The sequence below is a fragment of the Salmo salar genome, chromosome 27 (assembly GCF_965601325.2).
Source record: "Salmo salar chromosome 27, fSalSal1, whole genome shotgun sequence".
In the NCBI taxonomy this organism is placed as follows: Eukaryota; Metazoa; Chordata; class Actinopteri; order Salmoniformes; family Salmonidae; genus Salmo; species Salmo salar.
The window spans coordinates 13,261,179-13,273,730 of NC_138317.1; the positions used below are offsets into that span (position 1 = coordinate 13,261,179).

General features: G+C 41.0%; 1 protein-coding gene across 1 annotated transcript; it reads left to right on the forward strand.

Annotated features, from left to right (window-relative positions):
• The first annotated feature begins 444 nt into the window (after positions 1-444).
• Positions 445-6,491, forward strand: LOC106588354 (tumor necrosis factor alpha-induced protein 8-like protein 2). Its single transcript, XM_014177242.3, has 3 exons — positions 445-661; positions 4,778-5,102; positions 5,407-6,491. Exons 2-3 carry the CDS (start codon positions 4,785-4,787, stop codon positions 5,647-5,649), a joined length of 561 nt encoding a protein of 186 aa, XP_014032717.1. The 5' UTR covers positions 445-661; positions 4,778-4,784; the 3' UTR covers positions 5,650-6,491.
• Positions 6,492-12,552: the final 6,061 nt, after the last annotated feature.

Below are 12,552 nucleotides of genomic sequence, written 5' to 3' on the forward strand. Positions count from 1 at the left end.
GGGTCAGCTGCATTAGTGTCAGAGAGTTATCGCAGACAGCAGTCACCAGACGAGAGACACAAATCAACAGATGACCACAGCTGCATTCCACTAAAGGGTGTCACGAAAATGGCCCTGCATTTTCCCTTTCAACACCCAAATGTGTGGGGAAGAGGAAAAATATAGACGATAATAGGAAGAGAACGAGAGGACAGAAGGAATGGAGAGATTAAAACCGAGAGCAAACGGTGGTGCAAGATTTATAGACGCTGAGCAAGTGATTGTGAATGCTGCCAGGATTAGAACGCAGGGACGGGGAGGCAGAGAGAGACGCAGAGAGAGAATGAGAACGAGAGAAAGAGAAAGAGAGCAAGAGAGAGAGCGACAGAGACAGAGAGCGACAGAGAGCGAGAGAGAGAGAGCGAGAGAGAGAGAGAGAGAGCGGAGGGAGAGAGAGAGAGAGAGGCGAGAGAGAGAGAGAGAGAAAGAGAGAGAAATACACCGCTCTGGGGCGTGCCCACAAAAAATGAGTTCTTTAAGGAAATGCATCTGAGGTCGGCAGAGTCACAGAGACAGGGTGGTGGGTATAGCGGGAAGGCAGTGTGATCCTCCAACCCCTTTATGTGAAGCCTCCTCTTGGAGCACTGAGTCGATCTGAGGCCAAGAGTTCATAGGCACGCAGGTAAGCATTTCATAGCACCGTCATTTCAGACCCAGTGGAAGATGATGTTGTGTGGTTTGTCTGTCCAACAACTGAATTTCTATGTGTGGTGTATGGAGAGCGTATCTTTATAACTGTATGTAGGTGTGTGTGTGTGTGTGTGTGTGTGTGCCTTTGTGTGTGCCTTTGTGTGTGTGTGTGCCTTTGTGTGTGTGTGTGTGTGTGTGTGTGTGTGTGTGTGTGTGTGTATTGGAGAGCATATTTTTACGTCTGTTATTAAGTGTTAGGTGTTGTGGCGTGTTTGTGTACAAGTAATTGCTTGTCTGTGTACAGTGCAGACAGGTGCCTTCAAATGAGCTCGGACATTTATGACCCGAAACAGCATTATTTAAACTCCATAGACTCTGTTGTATGTAAGACATTAACCATAATGTCAAACCTCTTTTTAAAGAGTGGGTGCTTGGCTACATTGCTAGAGGTGGAGAATGCATGGAAAATATGAGCAGGTTTTTGGCAAGGCTATTTTAGACCATCGCATTAGCAACAATGACCACTTCTGTGCTTATCAGAAGCATTTAAAGACAAAGACAAAACCTTGTAGTGACAATAGCTTTCTAGCAGCTGAAAAACAAATCTGCGGGCAACTGTGTGAGTGTGTGTTTTGTGAGTTGGTGCATGTGCATGTGCATGTGCTTGCTATGCTGGTCTGTCTAACCCTATTCATGCATCAAGATCTATTATATCACCTACGATTGTTCCACATTGAAGTTACCCAACATCTTGAAAGGAAACAGATTGTTATAGTACTCAACAATCTCATCAAGCTCTTTTGGTCTCTTACAGATGTAGGATCTTAATTTGAGCCAGTTTGCTACAGCATGAAAATAACCCTGCAACAACAGGAAGTGTGAATTATTATGTGGATTATAATTATTCAACATTTAAGTAGGGGTTGATACATTTTTCGTATCAAGATTTAAAAGTGGAAACGACAAACTTCAGAAGCCATTTTAAACTTCAAATACACCACAAGTTTTAAATATCCTGTATTGCAGGAATGTTGTCCTGCAACAGGCTGATCAAATTAAGATCCTACATCTGTATCAAAACATCCTGTGTAGAGGGGTGGGGAATTGTGGCAGATATCACAGTTAATCAGCCTTCGTAGGTCTGAATATGAAGAAGAGATAGTTCAAAGGGGATGAGCTGAAAATATGGACTTGTGGATCTGTCCATGAAAAAAATGAGGTGCAAAAAACTACATTTAGAGGCTGAGTCATTGTGTAAAAGCCAAGTTTACACATTTTTTGGACAATGCAACTGGGTGTCCATAGGCATGATCTCACCCAAGGTAATAGATACAGTATGCATAGTGAAACAATAAGTTAGCATTGCTACTGCCTTCTTGGGACCTGAAGTATGTTCTACCCATGTGCTATTGGCTAACCCTATGCCTAAACCAGTCACTTGATGTTGAAAATCATTACGCATCAACCAATCAAGGCAACCAAACATCTCCCATGTCCATGTCCAGCACAGTTGAGGAACAATTGACTGCTTGTTGTTTTTGGCATTACTTCACATTTAATTGTCCAATATATTTTGTGTAAGATTTGATTTCTACTTCGAACACTTGGAAACAAGTTTCTCCAGAAGGATGCCAACACAGAAGGTCATGTTGCAAATTGAAATTGTCAGCCTTCGTGTTTGAGCTTCTCGGACAGCTAACTATTAGCTCTGTTAGCTTTAGCTTACATTGACCCACCAGGAAATTTGTCCTTCACTGTTTGAAGGAGTGTGTCATCTGAATGATTGAGGCCAAGCCATTTTGAGCCATGATTTACAAGAAGCCAACTTCTTGTAAATCATTTTAATGTCTCCTTCTTATGGCTGTTCAACACAGGAAGTAAGACTCTTCCGTAAAAAGGTGCCACACATTTTGAAACAAAACCGCCAGACTTGTGATGTAGGTCAGGTTTCATGTCTTTCAAGGAATAACACATGAGAGAGCTGTGCAAATGCACTTCAACATTTTAATTGTACCAATTTATAGCCACAGTGTTACAATTGGCAAATTAGTGATCAATATGTTAATCATAAGGTAATAGACTAGTACTGTGTGGTGTGTCTGAACTAGACAAAGCCTCACACCTGAGATCCACTTGACTTATTTTATCAGGGTCTATTCAAATCAGAAGAGGAGCAAATAAGTTGATGCGGTATCTGTAACCTTTGCCATGCAAAACAGGCAGTTACTGATGGGTGGGGAAAATGGACATTATGTGCAAACCCAGAAGCGTAACCATTAGACATGCAAACTTGAAGGGATACGCAAGAGAGTTTCCAGTGTGATTTCCCACATACAGTCTCTGACCTACTTATTTAACTCAAGTGTCTGGTTGATCAAGGTTTCTAACTCATGAGGTCAACATGAAAGTCCTAGTTGTTGTAGGTGATAATACGCATAGTCTGAATCCCCTCTCATTCTCACACAGATTATTGAATGAACATGGAGATGACTGCTTGCCGAGTGAGTCTTCATAATCCATGCAGTTGGTAAATTACCATTTTACCATAGACTATGTTTAACACACCTATGACAGAGTCAGTGCATTGAAGGTAAACTGGCAGCTGCAGTGTGTCTTAGACTTCCTCTACTGTACAAAGATTCTTTTCCCTTCAGGCTATCAGAACCAACTAACTCCAAAGGCTGTTTATCATACTTCCTGTTGGTATCTGAGCAACCATACAGAATGTCACTCTGAGTCACAGAGTGTTCCATTGAAAACATCCCTTGAGGAATAGAAGATCAAACAGATTACAGGACCAATTAAATCATTGTCTGCACTTTTATTCATTTGTGCCACTGGACTTGTGAGTGAAGCGATGTTAACCCCTACAATTACAGTACTTTATGTGCTGTGCAATGCTACATGATGAGCGAATATGTCATCAGGAATAAGGTCATAGGCCAGAATGATTGAAATTTGAACTTAATTTAAGTTGAGATAATACACAGTCATTTTTCCTTATTTTTCCCAAAAGGGCTACATTCCTGCGTTGGTGTTGTATTATTTACTTTGGAAGTAGGAGAGAATCTCTTCTAGAAAGAGTGGACGTAAGGGCAAGGTAAAGAGAGTGGTGGAAGAGGAGGTGTATGAATATGATAGCCTACATTAAACTTGTCTCCAAGACCAGCATATACTCAATATTGACCTCCGACCCTGAATGTGTCCAAATGAAACCCCACACTGCTCCAACGACCAACAACAGCCTCTACTGACACAGACTTGCCAGCATAGGGGCAGATTTATTTATTTGGGTTTTTCCTCTTGACCCCCACACTAGAACTCAGGAGAGCAATAATCTTGGTCGTCCAAGGTCATAACTCAACTTCAAACAATACTACCGCAGTGTGAGTTCCTCTTCCTCAGTGTGAATATTAAAGGTTAACTGTGTCAAGTGCCCCTATGAAGTCCTAGTCCAGTCAAAAACGTGCATTTCCTGTGTTTTATGTATATTTCCACACTATGAGGTTGGATTAATACTCTGAAATTATGAAAATTATGATTAAGCCCTTTTACTGTAAGAGCTTTTTGAATAAACCGCCTGAAATTTTTGGCTGTTTTGGGTGGATGGCATTTTTGGCCTGCCTGGTGACATCACCAGGAGGTAAATTAGTTAATAAACCAATAGAAAGAGAGTTCCAAACATCTCTGCCAATAACAAATAATTTTCAGTTTTCCACTCCCCACTCAGACCACTTCCAGACAGTTCTAGCAACATTTCTGCTTGAGAAGTTGTTCTTTGCTAAGAAACTATTTTGGTTTATTTTTCACCATTTTAATTGAAAACAATCACAGTAAGTACTGTACATAATTGTTACCTAGAAATAATTTGATATTGAGATAAAAAAAAACTGTTGCATTGGACCTTTAAGTCATTGACTAAAACAGAGGACCCTTCACTTATCTTAAAGGTCATTTGACAGAGAAAACCATCGTACGTCAGTGAACCAACCTTACCAGAATAACTGTCTTCAGTGCTCTGTTTCTATAGCCATGGCTGAGACCAGACAATCAGATACTGCACTTGACCCCATTATTGTGTCTCATCAACTCTCCACTTCCTTCCAAGAATCAAAATGGAGTCCTTCAGCTCTAAAGACATGGCCATGAAGGCCCAAAACAAAATCCTCAGCCGTATGGCCAGCAAATCCATGGTGCAGATGTTCATTGATGACACCAGCAGCGAAATCCTGGATGAGTTCTACCGCGTCTCCAAGATACACTCTGGGAACCGCACAGAAGCCCAGAAGGTGGTCAAAGACCTGGTCAAGGTGGTGGTAAAGGTGGGCGTTCTCTTCCGGCACGATCGCTTCAGTAAAGAGGAGCTCAGCCTGGCACAGGACTTCAAGAAGAAGCTGCACCAGGGGGTCATGACGGCAATCAGCTTCCAGGAGGTAACTTTACATGTAGAACTCTTCAGAGCCTCATTTGAACACTGCATGATGCCAACAACCTAAAGCCTGCATGATATAACCTACTGACATCACCCTACAGTCATTGATCATACCTACTAAAATGTCCAACTATCTGGACAGAATCTTAAGGGGACTTTATAGGAAACAACAATGCCCCACTTACAATAATCTCTATCCTGAAGCCAATACCATAAACTAGCACCTGTTACAGCTGTTATAATAACTGTGTTGTAATTACTAGCGTGCCGTCACTAATATTTTACTCTCCATCTAATTGGTCCAGGTGGAGTTCACATTTGATAAGGCTGTCATGACGGAGCTCCTGACGGATTGTAGGGACATCCTGCTGAAGCTCGTGGAGAAACACCTGACTCCTAAATCCCTCGGGCGTATTCGGCATGTCTTCAACCACTACTCTGACCAAGACCTACTGACCAACCTCTACACCCCCGGGGGCCCTCTCTGGCCTAATCTCACCAAGATCTGCAGAGACCTGAACAAACTGGTTGAGGAAGGCAAGCTATGAGTGGGAATTCCAAAGAGTCCTGGAAAAATGAGAAACTTTTGCAAGACTATTAAGGAATTCTGAATTCAGTTTGCCCAATGAAAATACCAGGAGATATCATTTTGATAGCTTAATGGGGACACTGATTCAGTGTCAGTTGATGATGTAGATATTGATTTATGTTGGGATCTTTATGAGGACATGGAATCATCATCCTTGCTTTACAACATAAGCCATCTGCATTAGGACTGGGCGATATACAATGTATTTGTCATTATCACAGTATGAATGTGCATGATATGCATAGTCACATTTCAGTATCTCACATTTTTTCCTCTACCTCTGCCTAGATGCATTTCAGTCCAATGCTGTTGGACCTAAGTAAAGTCCATTCAAATGTGATATATGAAAGAAAAATAGCTTACATTTTACCAAAATCACCTATGAAATCCTCCAAAGAGATAAAATATACGCATATATATAACCAGCTATATATATAATCTGCTTCTTTGTCAGGACTCCCTGCTTCCAGCATGATAAGAATCTGTGGTCTACTTTCAATTGATTTGTCCTCCTGTTTTAAAATATTCCGTTTCCGGGGAAACTAATGGACTTTAATAGGACAACAGTCTGCCTTCCCAGTCACAGCAGTTGCTAACCTCATTTAAGTACTATTCAAATTAAAAGTGGCTATCTAGGACCAACACACAACCACCTCAATGAGTGTCTGGGCCACATGTATGCATGCAGCCGTAGTATCTGTCTGATCACTGACTGTTCTGCTTGTTACAAAGAGTTTCTGAGGACAGCTAATGGCATTTCATTTCTAATACATGTCTGAATTAAAGTCCTGCTGTACAGTCTTTGCAATGAATGTGATGATTGGATGGTCTTTATATATTTCTTCAAGTTTTCAATCAATCAGTGATAATTCCACAACATTAATTTTCCTCTGAGCTTTCTGGACAATTTAAAAATAAAAGGGTTTATTTTGTTTAGGTGGTAGATCAGCTTTAATATTGCAGATAGATTGTATCTTCCATCAATGTAATTGTTTGCATCGTTTCCAACCCCCCATATATATTTTGGTAAATAGATATTTATATACATCAGCTCGGAGGCGGTAGGTAACCTAGCGGTTAGAGCGTTGGGCAAGTAACTGAAAGGTTGCTGGATTGAATCCTTGAGCTCACAAGGTAAAAATCTGTCGTTCAACCCCTGAACAAACCAGTTAACACACTGTTCCCAGGTAGGCTGTCATTGTAAATAAGAATTTGTTCTTAAGTGACTTAACTAGTTAAAAAAAATATATATACATGCATATATATGTTTTTTAAATATATTTCCTTTATTACTTTATTTCCACCCCTCCCCTAATTGGAGTAAACTAGTGAACAACAACACTTAGGCCTCTACTTCCAAGTTATACATACTATATACTACTTTACAATAGTTATATTTTGTTTGATTTTAGTCCTGTCCTTCCTCTACTCTCAACCTCTCTCATCTATTTCTGATGTCCCTCCAGTTTGATTTCTATTTGCCATATATTTTTAACTGTGCTGTTTCACAGAGGGACCATTTTAGGAGATAAGGTCAGAATCAGAAAAGGCTTTGCTATTGACTACAAAGATTCTATTTGCTATATTATGACTGTGTTAAGATTGCATGATGGGGTTGGGGGGATATCAATGTAAGAGTATGTGTAAACAACATCTTATAAACAAGTTTGTAGTATTTCAGCAGTAGCACTTAGTGGATGTTGTGCAATGGGAGAAGAATGAGGCAATAATTGGCCATGAACCATAACACTTTCTACAGGAGAAATAGAATCACAAAGCAAGTAAACTCTAATGGTGTTACCTACCCCTTTGCAAGCTATATGTCTCCTATAATTGTCTTAGATGTACACCATTTGAAAGTGAATATGTAAAATTAAAGGAGTTACGGGCCAAAATATAGTCTATATCTATCAGGCTTAATGGCTTATTATGAGTCATCTGTTTTGTTCAACTTCAGACCACAACGTTTTATGCACAGAAGGAAACAGGAAGCGTCAGAAAGACAGCACCCTCAGACTTTCCACAGAAAATGGCCTTAGGAAAGGAGGCGAGCATTGTGAGACTAGATATGCAGACATTGTTCTTGACATTGATGAACTTGTCAATCCAGTTAGGGTATATGCCATTAATGTAACAGGTTATCCTATTAGTAGCCATAGCTGTGAAAAATAAATCAATGCTCTCCTCTAGTGGTCTAGAAGGCTTATTGCACCTAGAGGAGGGTTACTTACTGTCTCTTGTAGTTGACCAGAAATTCATGTTGCTTCTTTCAAATCTGATGAATATACAATCAGTATTATTACCTAGACAACTGTATTAATATTACAGAAGGCTACAGTAAAAGTCCTAAAATAATGTACTTCTTGTGTGGTGGGACCCCTACTCATCTTGTACCAGGTAGGACAGAATTATTCTTCCAACATCCATTAGATATGATGATCATTCAATCCCTCTTGTTTGAATCAGAGCAGAGGCTTGTATCAAAACTCAGATGACCAATGATGATTTGAACCCCATATTTATTCAAAATCTGCATAGGGGAGAGTGGGGTAATTTGAGCCAAAGGGGTGAGTTGAGCCACCCTCGTTTCGAGGAAACCATACACAAAATGAATCATTTGACAAATATTTAGGAAGCGGTCATCATTTCATGGAGTCTATGAAGAAAGAAACCACATGGGAAAAGTGATAAGCAAGTAAGGTCCAAAAAACAGATTTTCACCAAGTCAAATGAATTTATTGTGTTAAGAGGTTTCATTACGCTTATCTCTAAACCAAAGTAGATCATTTTAAGATTGTTCTATACATCAGTTGGGATCTCTAGAAGCTTTAATATGAGGTCCTAAACCTGTCATGAAAGTGCATCATTGTAGCTGTGTCGGCTAATAAAGTCAAAATGTTTTCCTTGGGGTAAGTTGCACCAATGGCTATGAGACAAGTTGAGCCAATGATTGAGCCAATGGAAAGTTGAGCAAACTGAAGTATTTTCTTCCCAGGCGTAATGCAAGGCATTATTGCTTGGGTATGAGGTAACAACAAGGACTGACCTATGTAAAAAGTGTTTTAAAAAAGTACAAAGTGTCCTCCCGAGAGGTGCAGCAGTCTAAGGTACTGATCACTGCTAGAGGCGTCACTTCAGATCTGGGTTCAATCCCAGGCTGTGTTGCAGACGGCCTTGACTGGGAGATCCATGAGGTGTCTGGGTTAGGGGTGGGTTTGGCCGGCTGGGATGTCCTTGTCCCATCGCGCTCTAGCGACTCCTTTTGTCGGCCGGGCGCGTGCATGCTGGCTTCGTTTGCCAGCTGTACGGTGTTTCCTCCGACACATTGGTGCTGCTGGCTTGCGGCTAAAGCAAGCAGTGTGTCAAGAACCTTGGCGGGGTCATCTTTCAGAGGACGATTGGCTCTTGAGGACGCATGGCTCTCGAAAATGTGGTAAAAAAAATACAAAATATATTTAAAAAATAGCCTGTGTTAGAAGATGAATAAAATGATTCAAATACAAACAGAAGTGATTGTGATTGGGTTTGTTAGGTTCTAATTCTCAGAGTAAATAACTCAACGGACACTAGAAAAGCTTAACCAAGCTTAATTCTTCCCAAAGGGTCAATATAGATGCATTCAGACAATGACATTTCACACAAGCACTGATACTGAACCCTTTTCCTAGGCTGAGTCTCCTCCTCCACATCTGAACAGCCAATGCATCTCTATTGCTAGACAGAACCTTAGTGATATCTGTTCTTCCTCACTTCATCTGACCTGACCTCTACCCCAATAGTGCTTACTCCTCCCCTACTCAAGGCTGTCATGGTGACTGATACCAGACTGTGTGTCTTCTCCTCCCAGAAGATCCCTCCCATAAGATCCCTGATGGCTAACAGTAACATATCCTGACATAATGTAAGCGTTATACATTACCCTCTCTCCCTCAGTGACATTGTTAGGTTCTAAGATCTCCACCCGTCTCCCCGACACATTCCAAAGCCATCTGGCTCCTACAGATAACCATTAACTTCTGATTTTAACCTCTCTGGGCTAGGCGGGACGAATTCGTCCCACCTACGCAACAGCCAGTTGAATCCCGTGGCGCGATTTTCAAATACCTTAGAAATGCTATTACTTCAATTTCTCAAACATATGACTATTTTACAGCATTTTAAAGACAAGACTCTCATTAATCTAACCACACTGTTCGATTTCAAAAAGGCTGTACAACGAAAGCAAAACATTAGATTATGTCAGCAGAGTACCCAGCCAGAAATAATCAGACACCCATTTTTCAAGCTAGCATATAATGTCACGTAAACCCAGAAGACAGCTAAATGCAGCACTAACCTTTGATGATCTTCATCTGATGACAATCCTAGGACATTATGTTATACAATACATGCATGTTTTGTTCAATCAAGTTCATATTTATATCAAAAACCAGCTTTTTACATTAGCATGTGACGTTCAGAACTAGCATACCCCCCGCAAACTTCCGGGGAATTTACTAACAATTTACTAAATTACTCACGATAAACGTTCACAAAAAACATAACAATTATTTTAAGAATTATAGATACAGAACTCCTTTGTGCAATCGAGGTGTCCGATTTTACAATATTTTGCAATATTCTCAGTAGATAGCCCAGCCATCACGGCTAGCCATTTAGACACCGACCAAGTTTAGCCCTGACCAAAGTCAGATTTACTATTACAAAAGTTTGATTACCTTTGTTGTCTTCGTCAGAATGCACTCCCAGGACTGCTACTTCAATAACAAATGTTGGTTTGGTCCAAAATAATCCATCGTTATATCCAAATAGCGGCGTTTTGTTCGTGCATTCCAGACACTATCCGAAATGGTAAATCAGGGTTACGAGCATGGCGCAATTTGTGACAATTTTTTTTCTAAATATTCCATTACCGTACTTCGAAGCATGTCAACCGCTGTTTAAAATCCATTTTTATGCCATTTTTCTCGTAAAAAAGCGATAATATTCCGACCGGGAATCTCCGTTTAGGTAAACAGAGGAAAGACAACAAAGCTTTCGGTCGACGCGGGCACGAGCCTGAGTCTCACAGTACTGTAACCAGCCACTACCCAAACGCGGTACTTTTTTTCAGCCAGAGCCTGCAAAGCCACGATTCAGCTTTTTGCCGCCTTCTGAGAGCCTATGGCAGCCGTAGGAAGTGTCACGTAACAGCAGAGATCCTTTGTAATGGATAGAGATGGCAAAGAAGGCCAAGAAATGGTCAGACAGGGTACTTCCTGTACAGAATCTTCTCAGGTTTTGACCTGCCATTTGAGTTCTGTTATACTCACAGACACCATTCAAACAGTTTTAGAAATTTTGGAGTGTTTTCTATCCAAAGCCAATAATTATATGCATATTCTAGTTACTGGGCAGGAGTAGTAACCAGATTAAATCGGGTACGTTTTTTATCCAGCCGTGTCAATACTGCCCCCTAGCCCTAACAGGATAACAATGTTCCCAGTTTAACCCAGAATCTAACAGGTTGAATTGTGTTTGGGAAATAAAGGTAGACGTGTTTTTAAAAAAGTAGTGGTAATACAGTATTTCATTCAGTACAGAAATGTGTAGGCGGCTTAACCCCATGTCAGGTGTAAGTTGTGCCAAGATACCTACTTTTTGGGTTTACATGAATTCTGATTATTTTCAGGAATACACAACATCCTGAAATATATGTAAATATCTTCTTTAGAAAGATTACTATATTTCTCTTGACGGAGTGATACTGAATGTAAAATATGTCTCAACTTACTCCACTCTCCCCTACGTGGGATGGCGCCGACAGTAATAGTCGCCTCGTTTTGCGTTCTTAGGAAATTATGCAGTATTTTGTTTTTATGTATTATTTCTTAAAAGGTTACCCCAGAAAATCTTAAATCTTATTACATACAGCCGGGAAGAATTATTGGATATAAGAGCAAAGTTAACTTACCAACATTACGACCAGGAATACGACTTTCCCGAAGCGGATCCTCTGTTTGGACCAATACCCAGGACAATGGATTGGATCCCAGTAGGCGACCCAAAACAACGGTGCCGCAGAAAGGGCAGACGGCGCGGTCTTCTGGTCAGGCTCCGTAGATGGGCACATCTCTCACCGCTCCCGAGTACACTACTCGCTATTGTCCAGTCTCTTGACAACAAGGTAGACAAAATTCGAGCAAGGGTTGCCTTCCAGGGAGACATCAGAGATTGTAACATTCTCTGTTTCACGGAAACATGGCTCATTCGGGATACGTTATCAGAGTCGGTAGAGTCACCCGGTTTCTTCACGCATTGTGCCGACAGAAACAAATATCTTTCTGGTAAGAAGAAGGGCGGGTGTGTATGCCTTATGATAAACGAGTTGTGGTGTGATCATGACGACATACAGGAACTCAAGTCCTTTTGTTCAGCCCTCCCTCGCCCTCCTTTCGGCAAATCTGACCACGACTCCATTTTGTTGCTCCCAACTTATAGACAGAAACTAAAACAGGAAACGCCCATGCTCAGGTCTGTTCAACGCTGGTCCGACCAATCTGATTCCACACTTCAAGATTGCTTCGATCACGTGGACTAGGATATGTTCCAGATAGCCTCAGACAACAACATTGATGTATCCGCTGATTTGGTGAGTGAGTTTAATAGCAAGTGCATCAGTGATGTTGTACCCACGGTGACGATTAAAACATTCCCCAACCAGAAACCATTGATTGACGGCAGCATTCGCGCAAAACTGAAAGCGCAAACCACTGATTTTAATCATGGCAAGCTGCCCGGAAACATGACCGAATACAAACAGTGTAGCAATTCCCTCCGCAAGGCAATCAAACAAACTAAGCGTCAGTATAGAGACAAAGTA